Consider the following 21,280-nt stretch of genomic DNA (forward strand, 5'->3'; position numbering starts at 1 on the left):
GCCTTATTTATCAAAAACTAGAAACAGCCAAAATATCCTTTAACAGTGAGTGGATAAACAATCTGTGGTATTATGTATGATGGAATAAGAAGAAAGCTATTGATTCATTCAAAAATTAGAGTGAACATTTTTTAGTGGTAAGGTGTGTATAACAAACATGAATTAATCTTTTTTTTTTGGTGGAACAAGGGATCGAACTCACAACCTTGCACTTGCCAAGTAGGCACTTATGCCGCTGAGCTAAAGCCCCAGCCCCAATCTTTTTATTTTTTTATTCGTTAATGTTTGCAACATATACTGATTATATGTATTGTGAGGAGTTGATACATGTACGTAACATACATCTTAATTCTTTTTTTTTTTTTTAGACAGGGTCTCACTTTGCAGTTCAGCCTGGTCTCAAATTTGTGGCAAGTCTTCTGTCTCAGTCTCCCAAGTGTTAGGATGGTAGGTGTGTGCCACCATGCCTGAGTTTTTTTTTTTTTTGAGACAAGGTTTTGCTATGCAATTCAGGTGGCCTTGAACTCACTATGTCACCCAAACTGGCCTCAAACTTGGAGCAATCCTCTTGCTTCAGTGTCCTCAGTGCTGGGATTACAGGTATAAACCATCACACGCAGCATTTTTTTTCCTTTTTCATCCCTTATCCCTCCTTGCCCTCCTCACTTCCTCCAACTCTTGGTTCCCTTCCTATTTGCTCTGTTTTCATCATCTTTTCCCTTTAATCCTTTTTTTACATCCCTTTCCCTCCTTTTCCTTCCCCCTGCCTCCATCTTTTGTTCCCCCATCCATTTAAAAAGGATCTTTTCCTATTTATCTATCTTTATTTTGATATGTATATATAGATTCTTATATGAGAAATCATGTAATATTTAAGCTTGAAACACGAATGAATCTTAAATGCATTTTACCAAATAGAAGAAAAGTTCCCAGAGATCTAAAAGTACTATATACTTTGAAAAAAGGCAAGATTATATTAGTCTCCTATTGCTGTACTAACAAGTTACCACAAACTCAGTGGTTTACAACAACATACATTTATTTTCTTATGGTCCTGGAGACCAAAAGGCCAAAATCAGTTTCCTGAGGTTAAAATAAAGGTGTTGGTAGAACTGTGTTTCTTTTAAAGGATGGACGATTATTACCAGGTTTTGGGGGTACTGGCGTCTCCTAGAGGTGATTTCTAGATTCTTTCGGTCTGGAACAAAGAACTGAAAGAAACAAGCATAAACAACGTCAAAGTTTCACATTTACTAAAGGTAGAAAAAAAAAACCCAGACGGGTAGGGAAAAAGCAGGCTCTGCAGAGCGAGCTGGGTCAAGTAAAACGAAAAAGAAAATAAAAATGCACCCTACAACACAGAATTAGCTACCATAAAAAGGCACGACAGCGATAGCGTAATGGCGACCTCCTGTTTTTCATGTTTCCCACGCTGATGTCACATCCAGGTCATCCTATCAAAAGCCTACTCGAATTCTCGCGAGAAATCCACGTGCAGGGTTTTGGGAACTGCTCAGTGCCTAAGTCCAGGGATTTCGTCACGTCTCCGTTCCCAGCCGGTTTTAGCCACATCCTGTCTTCCTGTCTCATGAGGGATTCATTTCTTTGCCAGCTTCTGGAAGCTGTGTATGCTCCTTAGCTTGTGGAACTGCCTTCACATTGCACCAGCCTCTCTCGCTTCCATCTCACATTGCTTCCTACCTCCTTTTTGTTATGCTATTCAGAATTGAACCCAGGATCGTCACACCATGTTCCCAGCTCTCTTTCCTTTTATTTTGAGACAGGGTCTCACTGAGTCACCCAGGCTGTACTTGAACTTGCTTTCTTGAAAATTTCTGAGAGTAGGTTTGAAATGTTCTCATCACAGAAAATATAAATATGTGAGGTTATGATACGTGTTAATTAGCATGTTAATTCTCGCCATTAAGCTATTCCAGAATGTAAACATAGTTCAAAATAAAATGCAAGTGTTGATTAAAAAATAAATAAGGAGCCAGTCTGATCCCATTCATCTGAGTGTGTCCCCTCCAACTGCCCAAACTGGAGTCTTTTCCTTTCTTTTTCTTTTTCCCCATGTTTTTCTCACTTTATTGTGTAACGGGCCAGCCTGATCTTTGTCAGCTCCTCAAGCTAAAGCATTTTACCATTTCCTCTTACTTTCCAATGAAAGTTTATTACTATTAAAAATTAAATTAATAATAAGATAATTTAATTATGTGAAAAATGTATGATGTAACGGACTGAAGAGGCTGGAAGTTAATTAAGCAACTGTGTTTTCACTAGATAGGATCAGATTAATGACAAAAAGAATTGCGCAGCCGGGCGTGGTGGCTCATGCCTGTAATCCCAGCACTCGGGAGGCTAAGGCAGAAGGAGCCTTGCGAGTTCGAGACCAGCCTGGGCTACAAAGGGAGCTCAAGGCCAGCCTGAACTGCACAACGAGATCCTGTCTCAAAAAGACAAAAAAAAAAAAAAAAGAATTGCACATGAACACCATCCGCTAGATGGAAGATAGACACAGTAATACGTAGACACAGGTCAGTATGTGTACATATTCTGTTGAGCTCTGACTGCCGAGATGGCCTAAAAGCAATGACACCCCCAGCTGCAATGAACATAACTGGCATCTAGATCTTCATTTCCAAATACCATTCACCCTCTGGGGATTTAGCTCAGCGGCATAAGCACCTGCCTTGCAAGAGCGCGGTCGTGAGTTCGACCCCCAGTACTGATAAAAACAAAAACAAACAAACAAACAAAAAAAACCAAATACCATTAACTCAAAAAAAGGGCCATGCCTTGTTGAAGAAATGACTAAGTCTGGAATGTTGGTGCATGCCTGTAACCCCAGCACTCATGAGGCTGAGATAGGAGGATCTCTGTGAGTGTGAGGCAAGCCTGAACTACAAAGTGAGATCCTGTCTCATAAAACCAAACAAAAAACAAAATAAAGCAAAACAAAACCAACAAAAAGAAATGGCTGACTTGAGGGCTGGGGCAAGAAAAATACAAGATGCTTGTGGAACATTTGGTGGAATCAGGGACCAGGAAGGATCTGACAGGAAAATGAAAATCTACAGAGCAGTTAAAGAGACAGTACACAATATGGATTAAGGAAGAGACAGTCTGCACTTTCTCTCCCGCTTTTGGCTCAGGGATTGCAGGAAAGGGAGACTGGGGACTCTAGAGGGCCTCATGGAGATGTGGTGGTGGAGCAGGAGCTGTAAAGTACAGGAAGAGCTTGGGACTCTGCTCCCATGTGAATACTTCAGCAGGCAATAACTGGTGAGAAACTCCAATAAATGCCCACCATACGCCTGGGGAGAGTGCTAGGTCAGATGCCATTCTGGGGAGGGCTGATTGTTTAAAATCAGGACTCAGAGCAGCCATGGGATGGCTTCAGTTCAGGGTTCCCAGTGTTATGTTCCCACAGTGATGGAGTGATACAACCATGGGAGACAGCCATGGTGAAGAGCTGTAGTCAGGTTGGAAAGAGACGCCTTTAGGGGCTTGAGTAAAGAACACAGGCTCTATCTCTACAGCCAAGGACCAGGCCCAGCCTGAGTGGCTCTGGATTTAAAAGTTGCAGCATTGATCCCTCATACTAATCCTACTGCCTGCTGGAGCCTGATTGCAGGACAGACCTGGGGTCTGACTGCCTTCTTTATCTATCAGTGTGAGTAGGGACCCATCTTGGCTCAGAAACTGCCCCAAAATTGTAGATCTTGACATAAAATCACATATTTAAAATCACAGATAGCTAGCTTTCTCCTTTCTTCTTCCTTTCATGTGTTGTTTTGTGCTAGTTACTTTGCCTTTGTTTTTCTTTTTTCTCTTTTCATCTTTCTTCCCTAATTTGTTGGGGCTTGGGGAATTTTCCTTTTCCTTGCTTCTTATCTCTTTTTCTTACTTCTTTTTGGTGGGGATACCAGGGATCGAACTCATGACCACATGTTTGCCAGGCAGGTATTTGTGCCACTGAGCTAGACCCTTGTCCCTTCTTATTTCTTTTTTCCCTGCTTTTTTCTTTATTTTTTTGCTTCCTTTTTATTTTTCTCCCTTTGATTTTTTTTCTTATTTGTATTCCTGATATAATTTTTTTCCTTTCATCTGGTATTTCTTATCAGTTTTTTTCTGTTACCTTTCCCAATCCTACAAACATCCTTCTACTCCCCAATAGGATCTTTTGTCCCATTTCTCTCTTTTCCTTCTCATAGCATGCAGTTTAAGGTTTCAAATATTCCCTCTTGCATTCCCTGTTTTCAGCTCTGTATATCTTCAATAACGTAACCATAAAGCTTTATCTAGTTAACTGTATAAAATTACTGTTGAATTATTTTCTACCATTAGCTGTGATTTAGTACACATTAGCTATAAGTCAGTGACTGGGTTGTCTTAATGTATACACCATCACTGTGGATTTTTCTCTAGGATTAAGGGTGGTATACAATTGACGTTTATGGTATGTTAATATCCAATTTGTCTTGGACAATACTTCTGCAGCTGTGTCACCTCATCCAATTCAAGAGATCTCTATACTAGCAACAGTCTTTACACTATAAGCCTCCACAAACCTAAGCACAAAACAAAAACCAATAGAAACATGAGAAAACAAGGCAACAAAATACTTCCCAAAACTCCCAACTCCCCCAAAGCCAAAGAAGGGGATCTCAAGGGAGAGAACAGCATAAGGTACATACTTTAATTACTTAAAGGATACACACACACACACACACACACACACACACACACACACACACAAAGGACACATGAAAAGGGAAGGTAACAAAATGCCTCACAAAACTCCCAACTCCCCAGAAGCCAACTAGGGGGGGCATCAAAGGGGAAAATAGCATTAGCCACACATTCAATTTACTTGAAAGGCTAACAGAGAAGATAGAAAAATAGGTCAAAAGATACTCAGCAAGATCAGTGAAGATATAACTAAACAAGTAATGAAAGTACTAAGCTTTCAGATGCTTTTTTTCTTTTCTTTTCTTCTCTTCTCTTCTCTTCTTTCTTTTTTTTTTTTTTTTTTTTTTTTTTTGAGACAGGATCTCATTGTGTAGTTCAGCCTGGCCTTGAACTCACTCTGTAGCCCAGGCTGGCCTAGATCACACAGCAATCCTCCTGCCTCAGCCTCCCAACTGCTGGGGTAACAGGTATACACCACCATGCCTGGCTTTTTTTTTTATTGAAAAAGCTTTCAGAAGACCTTAATAAACATCTAGCTGAGCCAAAAAAAGCAATGAAAAATATGAATGTTAAGCTTAACAAAGAATTAAGAGTCCAGGAAAAATTTTCAAACGGAAATCCAAGAGATTAAAAATTATATTGAAACGATGAGCAGCAGAAGCAACCAACATGAAGACAAAATTTCAGAAACAGAAGACAATAATGCCTTCAAAGACCAACTACTCAAAAGACAATTTAAGGGCAACCTGCTCGGAACCCCTTCTGTCTCTCTCAGACAGAAGCTTTCTCTCAATAAATATATTCTACTGAAAAAAAAAGACAACTTAAAAGCAACCAGAGAACATGAGAAATGAATCCAACAGCTGCTGGATGTCACAAAGAAGACTAGGAGTAATTGAAATAAGTGAAAAGTCCAAAGACAACACAAATGGAACTAAAAACTTGTTCACAAAAATAATGGCAGAAGGGAGGGCGGAAAAAAAAATAATGGCAGAAAACTTCCCAAATAATAGGGAAAGAAATAAACATATAGATAAGCAAGGTATATAGATGAATGTGATCATTATGTATATCTAAAATGTGCCCATAAAATCTGATTGAGAAAACAAAAAAACCCTACAAAACCAAAAAAAAAAAAAAAAAAAGCCAGTCTGAACTATATAGTGAAACTCTGGCTCAAAAAGAAAAAACAAGAATGACAGAAGTGAAGAAAGAATGACAGAAGTAAAATCACCATAAATTTTGCCAAAATCCAGATTATCAGTAACTACTTTGCGAACCTGAACTCTAATAAAATGGAAAGTTCAGCACAAATGGATCAATTCCTAGGTACGTACAAACTACAAAAGTTAGCCAAAAGGATATAAAAATCCTAAATAATCCAATATCAGTCAATGAAGTTGAAGAATTAATTTAAAAACTAGCATCAACCCAGGTCCCGATGACTCACTACTGAATTCTACAAGAACCTTAGAGAATATCTAATGCCAATATTGCAAATCTATAAATGTAATACACCATACCAACAGAGTTAAAGACAAAAATCACAGGATCATCTAATAGACACAGAAAAAGAATTTTGACAAAATCTAACACCCATTCATGATTTTAAAAACCCTGAAAACTAGGAATAGAAGGTTTTTATGTCAATCTGATAATGCCATCTATGATAAACCAATGGCCAACATCATATTAAATGGAGAAAAGCTGAAGGGTTTCTCTATAAAGTCAGGAACAAGACAAGGATGCCTGCTATCACCATTCCTGTTCAATAAAGTTCTTGAAATATTACCCAGAACAATTACATAAGAGAAAGAAATAAAAGGGATATGGATAGTAAGGGAAGAAGTTAAACTATTTGCAGATGATATGATCCTTTACACAGAAGACCCCTAAAATGCTACCAGTGATGTCTAAAATTAACCAAATTCAGTAGCATAGCAGGATACAAAATCAAACACTCAGGGCTACGGATATAGCTCAGCAGCACAAGCACCTGCCTGGCAAGTGCAAGGTCCTGAGTTCTATTCCTGCTACCAAAAAAAAAAAAAAAATCAATAGTGTGAGCCAGGTGTGGTGGTGCACACCTAAAATCATAGCACTCAGGAGGCCGAGGCAAGAGGGTCACTGCAAGTTCCAGGCCAGACTGGGCTACAAAGTGGAGTTAAGGCTAGCCTGAACTACACAGAGAAACCCTGCCCTGAAACAAAACAAAACACAATCAAACCAAACCAATAGTACTCTTGTACATAAATAATAAATTCACTGAGAGACAAATTAGGGAACCAATAACTTTCACAACAGCATCAGGAAAAATTCCATACTTAGGAATTAACTTAGCTAAAACCTAATCAAGGATGTGAAAGAACTCTACAATGAAAACTATAGTACTCTGAAAAAAGAGATCAAAGAGAGATATCAGAAAATGGAAAGATATTCCTGATCCTGGATAGGCAGAACCAATATAGTCAAAATGGCCATACTTCCAAAATTGCTATACAGATATAAAGCAATCCCATAAAAATACCAATAGCATTTCTCACAGACTAGAGAAAGCATTCCTAAAATTCATATGGAGCCAGAAGAGACCTAGAATAGCAAAAGCAACAAGGGCAAGGCAGGGGCATCACAGTCCTGACTTCAAGTTATAGTACAAACCTACTGTGATTAAAAATAGCATGGTGCTGGGGAAAAAAAACCAGACTTGTAGATCGATGGAACAGAATAGAGGATGCAGAAATAACTGCAGGCACATTCAGCTACCTTATCTCTGGCAAAGGGGCCAAATACTTTCTCTGGAGGACAGATAGCCTCTTTAATAAACAGTGCTGGGAAAACTGGCTTTTCACATGCAGCAGATTGAACCTAGATCTGTATCTTTTACTATAAACTAAACAAATCGAAATGAGTCAAAGATCTAAATATTAAAGCTGAAGCAATCTGCCAGAAGACAAAATAGATAAAACTTTTTTAATGTTTAAAAAATGTACTGTAATAAAATGCACTCACCAACAAGTCTCCTTGGAATCTGCCCTCCCTTTCTAACACATCCCATTGTCAGTCCTCTCTCCTGAGGACTCTAGTTGCACTGGGCTGGTTGCCCGTGATATCCTGAGTTGATTTAAGATCTTGACTTTTTTTTTTTTTTTGGTACCGGGATCGAACTCACAACCACACTTGCAAGATAACCTTGACGTTTTGTAGTCATTTGACTTTGGAGAAGAGCCAGGAGTCACACAGGAACAGTGAATAAGGTAGTTGAGGACACAGTATCATAGAACTCTTGAAGATGTAGGCACAGGCAAAGAATTTCTATGCAGAACCCCAGTTGCACAAGAAAAAATACTAAGAATCAACAGATGGGATCATATTAAATTAAAAAGCTTCTGCACAGCAAAAGAAAATCCCAACAGACAACCTATAGAATGGGAAAACATTTTTTGCCAGCTACTCCTCAGACAAACAGCTAATACCTACAATATCTAAAAAAACTAATAAATTAGACCCCCAAAATATAAAAACCTAATCAAAAGCAGGCTCCTGTAATGAACAGACATTTCTCAGATAAAGAACAAATGGTCATTAAATAAATGAAAAAAATGTCAACTTGACTATTTGAGAAATGCAAATTAAAACAATTCTGAGATTCCATCTTACCCCAGAAAGGAAGACTATTATCAAGAAATCACAGAATAACAAACAAATGCTGGAGAGGCTCCAGGGAAAAGGAACCCTTGTACATAGTTAGTGGGAATGTAAACTGGTACAACCAGTATTGAGATTCTTCAGAAAAGTAAAACCAAAAAAAAAGAAAGAAAAAAGAAAAGTTAAACTAGAAATTCCATTTGACCCAACCATTCTCCTCCTAGGTATCTTGCCAAAAGAGTTAAAGACATCATATTCTAGTGATACATGTACATGTGTTCATAGCAGCACAATTCATAGACGCTAAATATTGAAGTGACCTATATATACGTCAAAAGATGAATGGAAAAAGTACTATTTATACACAATGGTGTACTACTGTGTCATAAAGAAGGATTGACCTGAGCCATTTGTAGAAAAATGGGTGCACCTTGAGACCATAATGTTAAGTGAAAGAAATGAGATTCACAAGCTTAAACATTGCATAGTTTCTTTTATATAGAAACCCAGCCAGCCATGGTGGTACATACCTGAAATCCCAGCACTTGGGAGGCTGAGCCCAGGAGGATTGCTACAAGTTTAAGGCCAGCCTATATTACACAGTGAGTTCAAGGACAGCCTGAACAACATAGTAAGATCCTGTCAAAAAGAAAGAAAGAAAGAAAGAAACAAACCTAATATATAAATAAAGTACAAAATAAAGGACAGGAAATAGGAGGAAAAAAAGTGATTGTAATCCAGCATGGCAAGTGTGTCTAAAAGTGTGCCTTGATTTAGCACAATTGTTTTATGTATTTCATATGTGTTTTGGTCTGTCTGTTAAACTGTGTTTATAATTAACTTGATAAAGATATAAAAGTAAATCAAGCTGATGCTAGCAAAAAAAATGTATTGTGTACGTGTCTACAATTGTAGGAACCAGCCTATCAGTTTATCCTTAACGGGGCGGGGGGGGGGGATGAAAGACACTGAAACGCTAGGGCCAGGGCACTTTGTCCTCTAGTGGACAAAAAGCCCTGAGCATTTGGTTCACCTTGCTTGTATTTACTTAGACAAGGGAACAAGCAATTAGGGTAGCAGAAGATTCATCTACCTCCTATTATCTATAGTATATGACCAGGTAAATAACTCAATCTCAGCTGTGTTGACTCTTGCCGGGAACTTGCAATGTGCCAGCATGCCTGCATGTTGCCTGAGGAGCACAGCTTGCTGTTTTCCTCCTTCGTGCTCACAGAGAAGGTCAATTAGGCTTCGATTCTCATTATCTGATCTCCTAAGCACAATGAATATAAACACTATGTATTGCAAATACACACTAATAATTTTTTTAATCAACCACTTAAAGTTTGTTTGGTGGAGCACATACATAATCCCAGCACTCTGGAAGACTGAGGCAGAAAGAACTCAAATTTGAGTCCCTTCTGGCCATATTAGTGAGAACATGTTTCCAAAAAACATGTTTTTTTAGGGGCTAGGAATATAGCTCAGTGGCATAAGCACATGCCTGGCAAGCAGAAGGTCATGAGTTTGATTCCCAGTACTAAAAAAAATTGTTTTTGTTGGTTTTTTGAGACAACGTCTTTCTATGTCATTCAGGCTGGCCTTGGACTCAGTATAAAACCCAGACTAGCCTCAAACTGACAGTGACCCTCCTGCCTCAGTCTTTGAGAACTGGGATGACAGGTGTGCAGCACCTTGCCCAGCTTTCAAAACTTTTTTTTTTTTTTTTTTTTTTTTGTCTTTTTCCTTTTTTATCGGTACCGGGGATCGAACTCACGACCGCCTGCTTGCAAGGCAGGTGCTTATGCCACTGAACTAAATCCCCAGCCCCAGCTTTCAAAACTTTTAAAAAAGTAAAATAAAAATGGCTGGAAATATAGCTCAGTGTGAAGCTCCTTCTTTCAATCTCCAGTTCCACAAGGGAAAAAACAAACGACACATGCACATGCACACAATCACCATGGATCTTCCTGTTTTCCAAATCCCAGAGCAGGGCAGGGCAGAGCAGGGCTTCCCTCTAGGCAGGGCACATGGGCAGCACCAGTTGTCACCTCCAGCTGAATGGCACAGGAGCTGCCTTCTAAGCCATTGCAGGGCAGCTGACTGCCTCTCCTTTCCTCTTCATCTCCACCTTAGGGCAAAAATTCTGTTTTGGAGACATGGTCTTGCTATGTATGTCAGGTGGGCCTTGAATTTATGATCCTCCTAGGACAGACATTTGCCTACAGGGATGGCAGACTTTAGCACTAGGCCCTGGCCACTTGTGCTCCAGCTTGTATATCAGGAGGAGCAAGACCAGGGTCCAAGATCCCCAACCAGTGTCCCCCTTGCAAAACAACTGTGTCTCAGCTGGGCATGGTGGTGTAGTCCATGATCCCAGCACTTCAGGCTGAGGCAGGAGGATCACTGTGTATTTGAGGCCAGCCTGGGCTACATAGTGAGTTCAAGTTCCGCCTGAATTGCACAGTGAGACCCTGACTCAAAAACAAACAAAATCCCCCCCAAAGTAACTGTGTTACTAGGGAGAAGCAGGCCACTAATTCTTGGCCCTCCACCTAGTTCAGATGCAGGGTTGGGGATATTGTGCTGGGTGGGAGAGGCAGGCAGAAGGAACAGAAAGGTCTACAGCTCTAAGAGGAGAAACTTAATTTGTAACAAGAGCTTGGGAAAGTTCGTGACTAAGAGCACATTTAAAAACTGGAAATCTTAAAAAAAAAAAACTGGAAATCTTGATGGTGAGTGATGAAAAGGAGGCCAGGAGCCTCGTGATACCTGCAGCACCAAGCACAGCAGGAGGCCAGCTGGGAGTTCCTGCCGCTGCAGATATCTGGGTGAGATTGGGAGGAAGGGCCCTCCCAGGGTTGTAGTAGGCTGGCAACACTCTGCTCCCATTCTAATGGAATCAGATTGTGAAGCAATGTACATCTTGTGGCAATGTTAAAAACAAAGAACCTTCAGTTAGAAAATAGTAGATGCCAACAGCTGGGTATGATACCCTGCCAAGCAGACCAAGCTCAAGCTTACCAGGAAAATAGGCAGAGAGAGCCCAGCCAGCGGCAGTCACCCTGGAGGTCACAGGAAGCGTGTGTTTTGTGTGTGTATGTCTGTGTATGTAGCTCCATGTTGTGTGGGAAGAGAGACTTAACTATTCCAGTCCAATCCTGAAACAAATACGCAAATGACAAATCCTGATGGCAGGAAAAGATCAGTTTCCAAATTTGCTTCAATATACTGCACTCTCTAAAATTATCTACTTTTCAGCATTTTAATAAATTTTATTTATTTATTTATTTTGCAGCACTGGGGATGGAAGCCAGGGCCATCACACTGGGCTACCTCCGCAATCCCTTTTAATTTATTTTGAGACAAATTCTCACTAAATTGCCCAGGGCTTGTAATCCTTCTGCCTCTGCCTGCCAGAGTGCTGAGATTGTAAGCACACACCACCACACTTGGACTAAAAATTACAAGACATGCAAGAAAATAGGAGAAGGTGACCTGGGCATAGAATGAAAAAGAAAGGAGTGGAAATTGCCTTGGAGGCCCTGTCTTCATCTATTGTCTGCTGCTATTATGAAATAACTTATAAAGAATAGAAGTTATTTGGTTCCCAGTTCTAGGAATAAAGTCCAAGACCATGAAGCCAACATTTGCTTGACATCTATGGAGGGATTTCTTGATGCATAGTAACATGTGTATCAGTTGACGAATCTTCCTGTATGTGGCCCAGGTTAATCTCATTCCTGGCAACCTTCCTGCCTCAACCTCCTGAGTGCTGGGATTATAGGCCTTCACCAGCATGCCTAGCTCCTTCCTCTTCTGATAGACTCCTGTCCCATCATGGAAGCCCCACTCTAATCCTGGTCACCTCCCAAAGCGCCACTTCAAAATACTATTAGCATATGAATTTGGGGTTAAATTTCCAACACCTACAGTTTAGGGGACATATGCAAACCAGAGCAGGGGCCAAGGAGTTGAACTTAGCAAAGATCTCAAAGTGCCTATTATAAGCATTATGTTCAAAGGCTGGATGTTGTGGTTGGTGCCTGTAATCCCAACTACTCAGGAGGCTGAGGCAGGAGAATCACAAATTTGAGGCCAAGCTGGACAACTTAGGGAAACTTCATTTTAAAATAAAATAATAATAATAATAATAAAGAGCTGGGGGTGTAACTCAGTGGCAGAGCGCCCTTGAGTTCAATCCCCAACACACATAAAACAAAAAGCCTTTTGGCTGGAACCACCATCTTTCAGTAATTTGCCAAAATGATGAACACAAAGGGATGGGGGGGGGGAAGCCGATGTCTGTTCTCTAAGCCTTTAAGAAAACGTGGCGTTATTCCTTTGGCCACATAAATGCGAATCTACAAAAAGGGTGATAATGTATGCATCAAGGGAATGTGTACTATGCAAAAAGGAATGCCACACAAAGTTTACCATGGCAAAACTAGAAGAGTCTCTAGTATTACCCAGCACACTGCTGGCATTGTTTATAAACAAGCAAGGTACGGGCAAGATACTTGCCAAGAGGATTAATGTGCGTATTGAGCATATTATACACTCAAAGGGTCATGACAGTTTCCTGAAATATGTCAAGGAAAGTGATCAGAAAAAGAAAGAAGCCAAAGAGAAATGTACCTGTGTCCCACTGAAGCGCTGGCCTGTCCCACCCAGAGAAGCACATACTTAGTGAGGACCAATGGGAAGGGGCCCGAGTTGCTGGAACCTGTACCTTATGAGTTCATGGCATAAACTAGGGATGGAGCTCTGTCATTCAGCACCTCATTAGCAGCTAACTGTTCTAGGCCCTACTTAAAAATAAAAAATCATCCTCTGTTTGTAAGGATGGTTTTTTTGTGTGTGTGTCTTTTTCATTTTTATCGGTACCGGGGATCGAACTCACGACCGCCTGCTTGCAAGGCAGGTGCTTATGCTGCTGAGCTAAACCCCTAGCCCAAGGATGGTTTTCTTAATTGAATGGGTGTGTGGTGCCTCTACCTCAGAACAAGTATTTGAAGCAGATTTTCATTCTACCTAGTTAACTGGGTCAGGTCTTTACTCTTTCTGATAGAGGAAGCTCCTTCCTCTTCTGATAGACTCCTGTCCCATCATGGAAGCCCCACTCTAATCCTGGTCATCTCCCAAAGCCCCACTTCAAAATACTAGATAGAGGAAGGTTTTCTTGCTGAAAGATATTGTGCTGAGGTTTGTGTAAATGCATACCCAAATGGCCAAATATTTAGGAAATATTTACATTGGCTTGAAGATCCTGTAAATCACCATGGGGAAAAGAAGTATCAAAATAAATACAAGTCACTACAGTTAAAAAAAATAAGCTGGGGCTGGGGATTTAGCTCAGTGGCATAAGCGCCTGCCTTGCAAGCAGGCAGTCGTGAGTTCGATCCTTGGTACCGATAAAAACGAAAACGGGGAAAAAAAAAAAAAAAAAGCCGGGTGTAGTGGCTCATGCCTGCAATCCCAGCACTCAGGAGGCTGAAGTGGGAGGATCATTGGGAGTTAGAGACCAGCCTGGGCTACAAAGTGAGCTCAAGGCCAGCCTGAACTGCATAGTGAGACCTCGTCTCAAAAAAAAAAAAAAAAAAAAAAAAAAGGTGAAAAAGTAAATGAAGAAAAAGTCATATAGTCCTGTGTGTGTGTGTGTGTTGGAAATACAGTTCCAGGAAGAGAGAATTAGAAGAAGGAGAAGAAAAAAATCTGAAGAAAGATTGAAAAAGAAAGGAGGCTGGGTGCGGTGGCACCTGCCTGTAATTCTAGCACTGAGGAGGCTGAGGCAGGAGGATTTGCTTCGAGTTTGAGCCCAACCTGGGCTACAAAGTGAGCTCAAGGCCAGCCTGAACTGCATAATGAAACTCTTTCTCAAAAATAAATAAATAAATAAATAAATAAAATAAAATAAAATAAAATAAAAAAGAAAGAGTAAGGTTGAATTTCCACAACACTGTTGAAAGAAATGAACTCATGATCTGGCACCAGGGCAGTGAAGAGCTCCGAGTCAGGAGATCAGACCACTGGGGCTCCATGCTGGCTCTTAAATAAATGATCTCACCTGCCTGGGCTTCAGTGTTCTCACCTCTAAAGTCGGGGTGACAGGAATTCTTGCCTTACGGGGCTGTTCATGAAGCAAGTAACTCAATACATGGACAGATCACTTAGAGCATGCCTGTCACACTGTGTGTGTCTAACACTTGCTGGCTATTGGAAAACTGTAAAAGAGAATTTGGCAGAGTGGAGGAATCTTCAGTTATATTTTCTCAACCAAGTCTACATGGAATATTCTTCTCTTCCTTGTTCCTCTTTTTTTTTTTGGTCTTTTTGAGACAGGGTCTCTCTGCAATTCAGGCTGGCCTTGAGCTCACTTTGTAGCCCAGGCTGGTCTTGAACTCACGAGGATTCTCCTGCCTCAGCCTCCCAAGCGCTGGGATTACAGGCGTGAGCCACCACACACGGCTCACTCCTTCCTCTTTCTTTCCTTACTTCCTTCCATTCCCTCCTTTTTCCTCCTCCTCCTCCCTTGTGAAAGCTAATATTGCAGAGAAGTCTGAAAGCAAACTGGCTGTCTTCCTTGTGGCAGAGCAGTTCAGGGATCCAGAGTCGGCCTGGCCTGTCTCTGTGTCCTGGCTCCCCCGTGGCACGAAATGTGTGACCCTGGGCCGCATCTACAGTTCCCAGATCTCTCCTCCTGTCTGTAACACGGTCCTTCCTCTCTGTCGTGGACGTTCTGCACTCTGCAACCGTTGGCCGAACCATCCTTCCTCCACTTGGTTTTTGTTTCTCACATCAACCTCTTGATTCTGCAGAGGTTTCCAACCCCGGTAGCCTCAGCCCGGCCAGCCGTCTTGCTCCACTGTCCCGCCCATCGTGCTGGACCTGGGTGGCGAGCGCACAGCCGAGTCCTCCAAGTGACCACCAGGAAGTGGGGGCTCCACAGCGGGCACCCAGGAGTCCGCTAGGGCAGCTAGGCCTTCACTGTCACCGAGACTCTCCTGGGTCTCTCGAGCTGCATCCTTGGCCTGCTGACCTGCAAGACAATTCCAAAGCTTGCCCATAGCTATGCCAGCAGCTTCTGTTTTATTGCCAAGACAAAACCAGGGGGGAACCGGGAGGGGGACGCTTTCTGTCCATCTCTGGCTCCCGGGCTAGGACAGCCGAGCGCCCGGCGGCTCTAGGGGGAGCCCTGGGCCGCAGGGGACGAAAAAAAAAAGAAAAGGCCGAGCCGCTGGACGGCGAGGCTTCCCGCAACTCCGGCGAAGGGGGCGCAGCTCAGGGACCCCGTCCTCTGCAGGGCCAGCGCCGCAGCTTTCAGCTTTCTGGGCGCCATGAGGTCTGAATGAGCGGGCTCTCCAGAAGCCGGGAGCGCCGGGCGGTGGACGGTTCCCGTCCGAGGGCTGCAGGAGCCGACCCGAGCAGAGCAGGACCGCCGCCCGGGGGCGTGTGCGTGGCGGCGCCGCAGCCCCGACACTGCGCTGGGCGGCGGGCGGCAGGCGGGGCTCCGGCTGGGGGGGGCTCGCGCCGCCCGCCGGCTGGAAGCGCAGGCGCCGTCTGCTCCCCTCGCTCTCGTCGGGGCGCCGTCCGCGCCGCGCAGGCCTGCTGGCCCCGGGAAGGGTTCGCCCGCCTGAGGGTGTCGCCTCGCTCGCCGCCGCCTCCGCCGGCTTCCGGCAGGCCCGGCCCGCACCGCCGCGCGCACGCACGGGGAGGAGGCCGAGGCCCGGCCGTCCGAGTCACTGCTCTGCGGGCAGAGCTCCGCCGCTCTGCGGCCTCGGCCTCGGCCTGGCCGAAGGCCCCGAACCCCTCTCTGGCGCCGGGCGCGGGGCGCTGGCTCTCGGCTCCGTTGCGTGCGGGTTTCCCGCTGTGCTTAGCAGCGGCCCCTCGAGTGGGTGCCCCGCCGCCCGCCAGGCACCCGGGAGCCTCGCGTGCACAACTGAGGCCTCAGAGGGTCTTTCCCTCCTCGCACTCCTGCTGTGGCCTTGGCCAGCCTCGCCTTTGTGAGGATTACAAAACTTGCCACAGCTCTGCCAGCTGCTGCTTCCTGTTTTGTTCTCAATTTAGGGTGTTTATTTCTTTTGCTTGATGTCTGTATGCTAAAAGAAATAAATAAGCAAAAAACATTTGCCGTTCACTCAAGCACAGGGCACAATCCAAACTTGTTCCATATGAGAATCACGGGTGAGGAATTCTTAGTTTGTATAATTGGTGACTATTTTCTCTTAAAGTGTAGTGTTGAATTACCATTTCTTTTAGCATATTTATTTAAATTTTTGGGAGAGGAAGTCAATATGTTAAAATAAAAAAATCTGTTCAAAAGTTGGTTATAATTTTCTTTTTCCGGTTTTTTTTTTTTTGTTTTGTTTTTTTTTGTTTTTTTTTTTTTTTTTTGAGACAAGCTCTGCCTGTAGTTCAGGCTGGCCTTGAACTCACTGTTAGCCCACAATGCTCTCAAATTTTTGGTAATCCTCCTGCCTCAACCTCCCCAGTGCTGGGATTAGAGGAATGTGCTACCATGACCAGCAAAAAAGGTAGTATAATTTTCAAGCACTGTTTTGGCATAAATTGCTAACTGAAAGGCTAAGCTATTAATATTATGTTTATTTTTTTAGTACCGGGGATCGATTGAACTCATGACCTCAAGCTTGCCAGGTAGGTGCTTCTGCCACTGAGCTAAACCCCCAGCCCTTTGGATAATCTGTTATGTTTTATATTATATATGTACCAGTGCTGTTCCAAATATGGTTTGTGATATTGTGCCAGTCAATGAATTCTAAAATATAGAAATTGAAAATATGTATTTGAAACTTTATATTTGACTGAGCAATGTTATGTCTGCTACCTCTAATTGTAAAAAAAAAGGCTTTATATTTTTATGTCATTTTAAAATTTCATTTTCCTCGTTATTTTTGTTATATTTTAAAGAAATATTAGGGTATGACAATTTGTATTTTTTTTTCTTTTTGAGACAAAGTCTTGCTCTGCAGCTCAGGCTGGTCTTGAGCTCACTTTGTAGCCCAGGGTGGTCTCCAACTTGCATTGATCCTTCTGCCTCAGCCTCCCAAATGCTGGGTTTACAGGCATGTGCCACCATGCCTGGCCAATTGGAAATATTTCTTAGAAGCTACTTTTTCACTGAAAATGGTTTGAGCAATACTGATATTAAGCGTGTTCTCACGTTTTACGAAATTGAATTTGAAAAAAAAATCAAATTTGATATAAATAACATGAAAACAAAACCTTCCCCTGCCTGGCTGGCTTGCTGTCTTTCTCTTTTCTTTTTTCTTTCTTTCCTTCTCCCCTTCCATTCTTCCTCTTTTTCCTCTTCCTCCTCCCCTTCTTTCTCTCTCTTCCTCCCACCTTCTTTCTGTCTTTTTTTGACACTGGTCTTGCTGTTTTGCCTCCTGTGCTCAAGGAATCTTCCTGTATCAGCCTCTGGATTAGTTGGCATTACAGACTCACACCAGCCTGTCTGACTTTGGGAAGGACATTTTAAAACATTTTTAGTCTGCCCTTGGTGGTGTGCTCCTAGTCCCAGCTACTTGGGAGGATTGTTTAGCCAGGGAGCTCCAGACCAGCCTGGGCAATGTAGGAAGACCTGGTTTCAAAAACAAAACAAAAACTAGGTGTGGTAGTGTTACAGGGTACCCGTATACACTGAGTTTGTGTCTCCAATGGCGAAGAATGGACTTGAGGACACGGGAGATAAGTAGGAAGAAAGTTTATTAGAGGAAAGCTTCTGAAAGCAGAAGGGGACCTGAAAGTGGGTTGCCATGGGGGCTTTTTGTCTAGAGGTTTTTATTCATGAAATGTCCAGGTCTCGGACCACTCTGGGCCAAGCTGATATCAACCCGAGGGTTACAAGCAGGAAAGATTGACTAGAGGTGGGCCTGTAAGGACTCAGGGCATGTAGCAAGCAGACTTTTGCAAGGCCCTGGACTGTTGCTTTTCTAAAGTTATCAGCACAAGCAGAACAAAGGCATTCTTCAGGGAGGTATGGATAGAGGCGTGGTGGTACTGGGCATCTGTCACCTTGTTTTTATTATGTTCCTGGGCAGGAGGATTCCACAATTTAATATGGGACGCTTGCTTATGTGACCACCAGAGCCTTGACCTTGGCTATGGTTTGTTTCCATACTAGGGCCTGTTTTTTTTTGTCAACCCTCTTAGAAGGCCTGGCTTTTCTGTAGCTGCCTGTTCTGCCTGTTGCTATAGTAGCACACATCTGTAATCTCAGTATTTAGCAGGCTGTGGCTGAAGAATCACCATGAGTTTGAGGCCAGGCTGGGGTACATAGTAAGTTGAAGGCCAGCCTGAACTGTATAGTGAGACTCTGTTTCAAAAACCAAAACAACACAAAACAAAGAATCTAAATAATGGCTGGGTTAAAAAAGAAACAAATGAAAATGTCAGGATTGAATGGCAACAAAATAGAATCTACCAAAGCTTGTATGATATAGCTAAGGTGTTTATTTCAATTTTTATTTTTATTAATACATATTTGAAGTTCATGATGATTACATTCATTGTGGGGAGCTAAAGTATTTAGAAAGAAATTAAAAATTTAAAGGCATATATTAGCTGTATGTGATGGTGCATATCTGTAATCCTAGCACTTGGGAGGCAGAGGTAGAAAGATCACTTTGAGTTCAAGGGCAGCCTGGATTCCATAATGAAGTTCAAGGCTAGCCTGCACTATACAGGGAGAGCCTATCTCAAAGTAAAAACAAAAACAGGTATACTTTAGAAAAACAAAATACAATTAATGATCTAATTTTTCAGTAAAAGAAGATAACAGGGTACAGGCTCAGTCCTTTTATCAATGAGACTCCCAAATATGGAAATTTAAGTAAGATATGATTGTGATTCCTTCCTATAAAATGATCCCTTGGCCCCTGGAAGGTCCAGGGTTGGCAGGCATTCACACCAAACATGAGCCTTTCGTTTGCATGTCGCAGGCAGCACTACCAGGCTGTCATCCCTTTGCAGCCATCTGACAATGGAAAAGGCCCAGAGAGAATGTGCACACAATTTTTGAAAATGCCAAACCCTGAAGAGACACACAAAACCTTGTCCCCTACTCTGTTTGTAAGAACTTGCTCATGTGGTGACAAGGGGGACTGGGACGTATGTTTAATTAAAATTCCATTATTAGGAAGGAAAGGGAGAAATGTAAAGGGGGCTAATTACCAGTGTTGGTGCTCATATCTAAATGTGGCCTCCCTAAGCCTAATGTGTTCATAGGCAAGGCCTTGAGGAGTGGCTGGATTATGAGGTGTGCTACTGGATTAAGGCTGTGGAACTGCAGTAGTCCACTAGCTGGTTTAGCACAGTTCTGGGTGTGGCTGGGCGGGGGAATCTACTGAAGAGAGAAGCCCCGCCCTGGGTGTGGGTGGCACCAGTCAGTAGGCTGTGTCCTGGATGGAATATTAAGGGACTGGAGAGGTGCAGGCTGCCCATTCTGCTGCTTGCTTCCTGCCTACCCTGCCACGAGCTGTTGCTCCTCTGCTGTGCAGCCTGCTCCGAAATAGCTCCTCTGCTGTGCAGCCTGCTCCGAACCAGCGGACCGAGGACTGCAACCTCTACAAAACTGTGAGCTAAAATGAACTTTTTGTCCTTTAATTTGTGGGTGTCGGGTATTTTGTCCCAGCAACGAGGAAGCAACTAAGGTGGCCAGCGTCGTGTAAGTAACATATTAATAAACTCAGAAAAAGAAATTTAAAGGCTAATGAAATTAAAAGAAAAAGAAATGCAAGGAAAAAAGAGGTCAGGTAATATAGCTCAGTGGGACAGAACCTACCTGGCAAGCCGGAGGTCCTGAATTTGATTCCTGATACAAAAAATAAAAACAAGGGCTGAGGATTTGCTCAGCCGCATAAGCGCTTGCCTGGCAAGCGCAAGGTCATGCGTTCGATCCCTATCCCCCCCCCCCCCCCCGCAAAAGTAAAAAACTCAGTAAGTATAAAAGCAAAATGTTAGTCGAGTATATGGTGCACACTTGTAATCCCTGCATTTGGGAGGCTGAGGCAAGAGGATTGTTGCAACCAGCCTGGGCTACACAGTGAGCTCAAGGCCAGCCTGAACTGCATAGCGAGACCCTGTCTTCAAAAGCTACCCCCCCAAAGCAAAATGTTATAAAGAAAGCAAAGAAAAATTATAAACAAAGTAAAAATTAATTTAAAAGAATAAAAATGAGGTAATCATTTGAAAGACAAATTGATTTTTTTTTTTGGTACCTGAGATCAAACTTATCACCTTGTGCTTTGCCAGGCAGGTGCTTAAGCCACTGAATTAAATCCCCAGCCCCTTGAAAGACGGATTGAGAAAAATAGGAGGTGTGATAGATAATGATAGGAATGAAAATGGGGACACTGAGTTGGGCATGGTGGTACACACTTGTAATTCCAGCTTCAGAAAGCTGAGGTAGGAGGATTAACGAAAGTTTGAGGCCAGCCTGAGCTACATGGTGAGACCCTGTCTCAAATAAAATAAAACAAAACAAACCTCAGAAAATGGGAATGCTTCAACAGAAACAGAAACGGTTCTAAAACTCGGAAGAGAATATCATGAACCACTTTATAAAAACACATTAGAAAACTCAGTGAAATGGACAATTTTTCTGTAAAATATAAATTTGCTAAACGAATTCAAGAGAAAATAAAAACCAAACACAGATCATTAATGAATTAATACAATAGTAAAAAAACTTTATCACCTGAACACACACAAAATTCAACCAGGCCCAGGGAGTTATAGCAGTTCTACTCAATTACCAAGTAAACAGAAAATCCTTATCTTAACTGTTGAAATAATAGTAACAATAATAAGAAAGAATGCTACTTAACTTGTTTGAAGCTATTTTAACCATAGTAGAAAAACTGGGATAAGATCTTACACAAAAAGCAAATTATAAGCTGCCATTTATAAATATAGTTGT

At 42.4% G+C, this 21,280-nt stretch overlaps 2 protein-coding genes and 1 pseudogene across 3 annotated transcripts in view; 2 read left to right on the forward strand and 1 right to left on the reverse strand.

The window, feature by feature from the left end:
* Positions 1 to 1,021: 1,021 nt before the first annotated feature.
* LOC134474569 (homeobox protein cut-like 1) overlaps positions 1,022 to 21,280 on the reverse strand; it is a 34,067-nt gene continuing 13,808 nt past the window's right edge. Inside the window, exons 2-3 of the mRNA XM_063242910.1 lie at positions 14,408 to 16,212; positions 1,022 to 1,211 (exon numbers count right to left, since the gene is read on the reverse strand). Of these exons, the coding sequence (XP_063098980.1) occupies positions 15,524 to 16,212 (689 nt within the window). The 3' untranslated portion in view covers positions 1,022 to 1,211; positions 14,408 to 15,523. The remainder of the gene's footprint in view (positions 1,212 to 14,407; positions 16,213 to 21,280) is intronic.
* LOC106026914 (large ribosomal subunit protein eL21-like) lies at positions 12,604 to 13,092 on the forward strand (annotated as a pseudogene).
* The window catches only part of Zfx (zinc finger protein X-linked), a 66,400-nt gene continuing 61,313 nt past the window's right edge, over positions 16,194 to 21,280 (forward strand). For both annotated transcript variants that reach the window (XM_063242927.1, XM_063242925.1), the window contains exons 1-2: positions 16,194 to 16,874; positions 16,956 to 16,995. The gene's annotated coding sequence lies outside the window, so the exon portion shown is untranslated. The remainder of the gene's footprint in view (positions 16,875 to 16,955; positions 16,996 to 21,280) is intronic.

Source organism: Cavia porcellus, unplaced genomic scaffold (genome assembly GCF_034190915.1).
Source record: "Cavia porcellus strain 051 isolate PalLab524CR breed Dunkin Hartley unplaced genomic scaffold, mCavPor4.1 scaffold_33, whole genome shotgun sequence".
In the NCBI taxonomy this organism is placed as follows: Eukaryota; Metazoa; Chordata; class Mammalia; order Rodentia; family Caviidae; genus Cavia; species Cavia porcellus.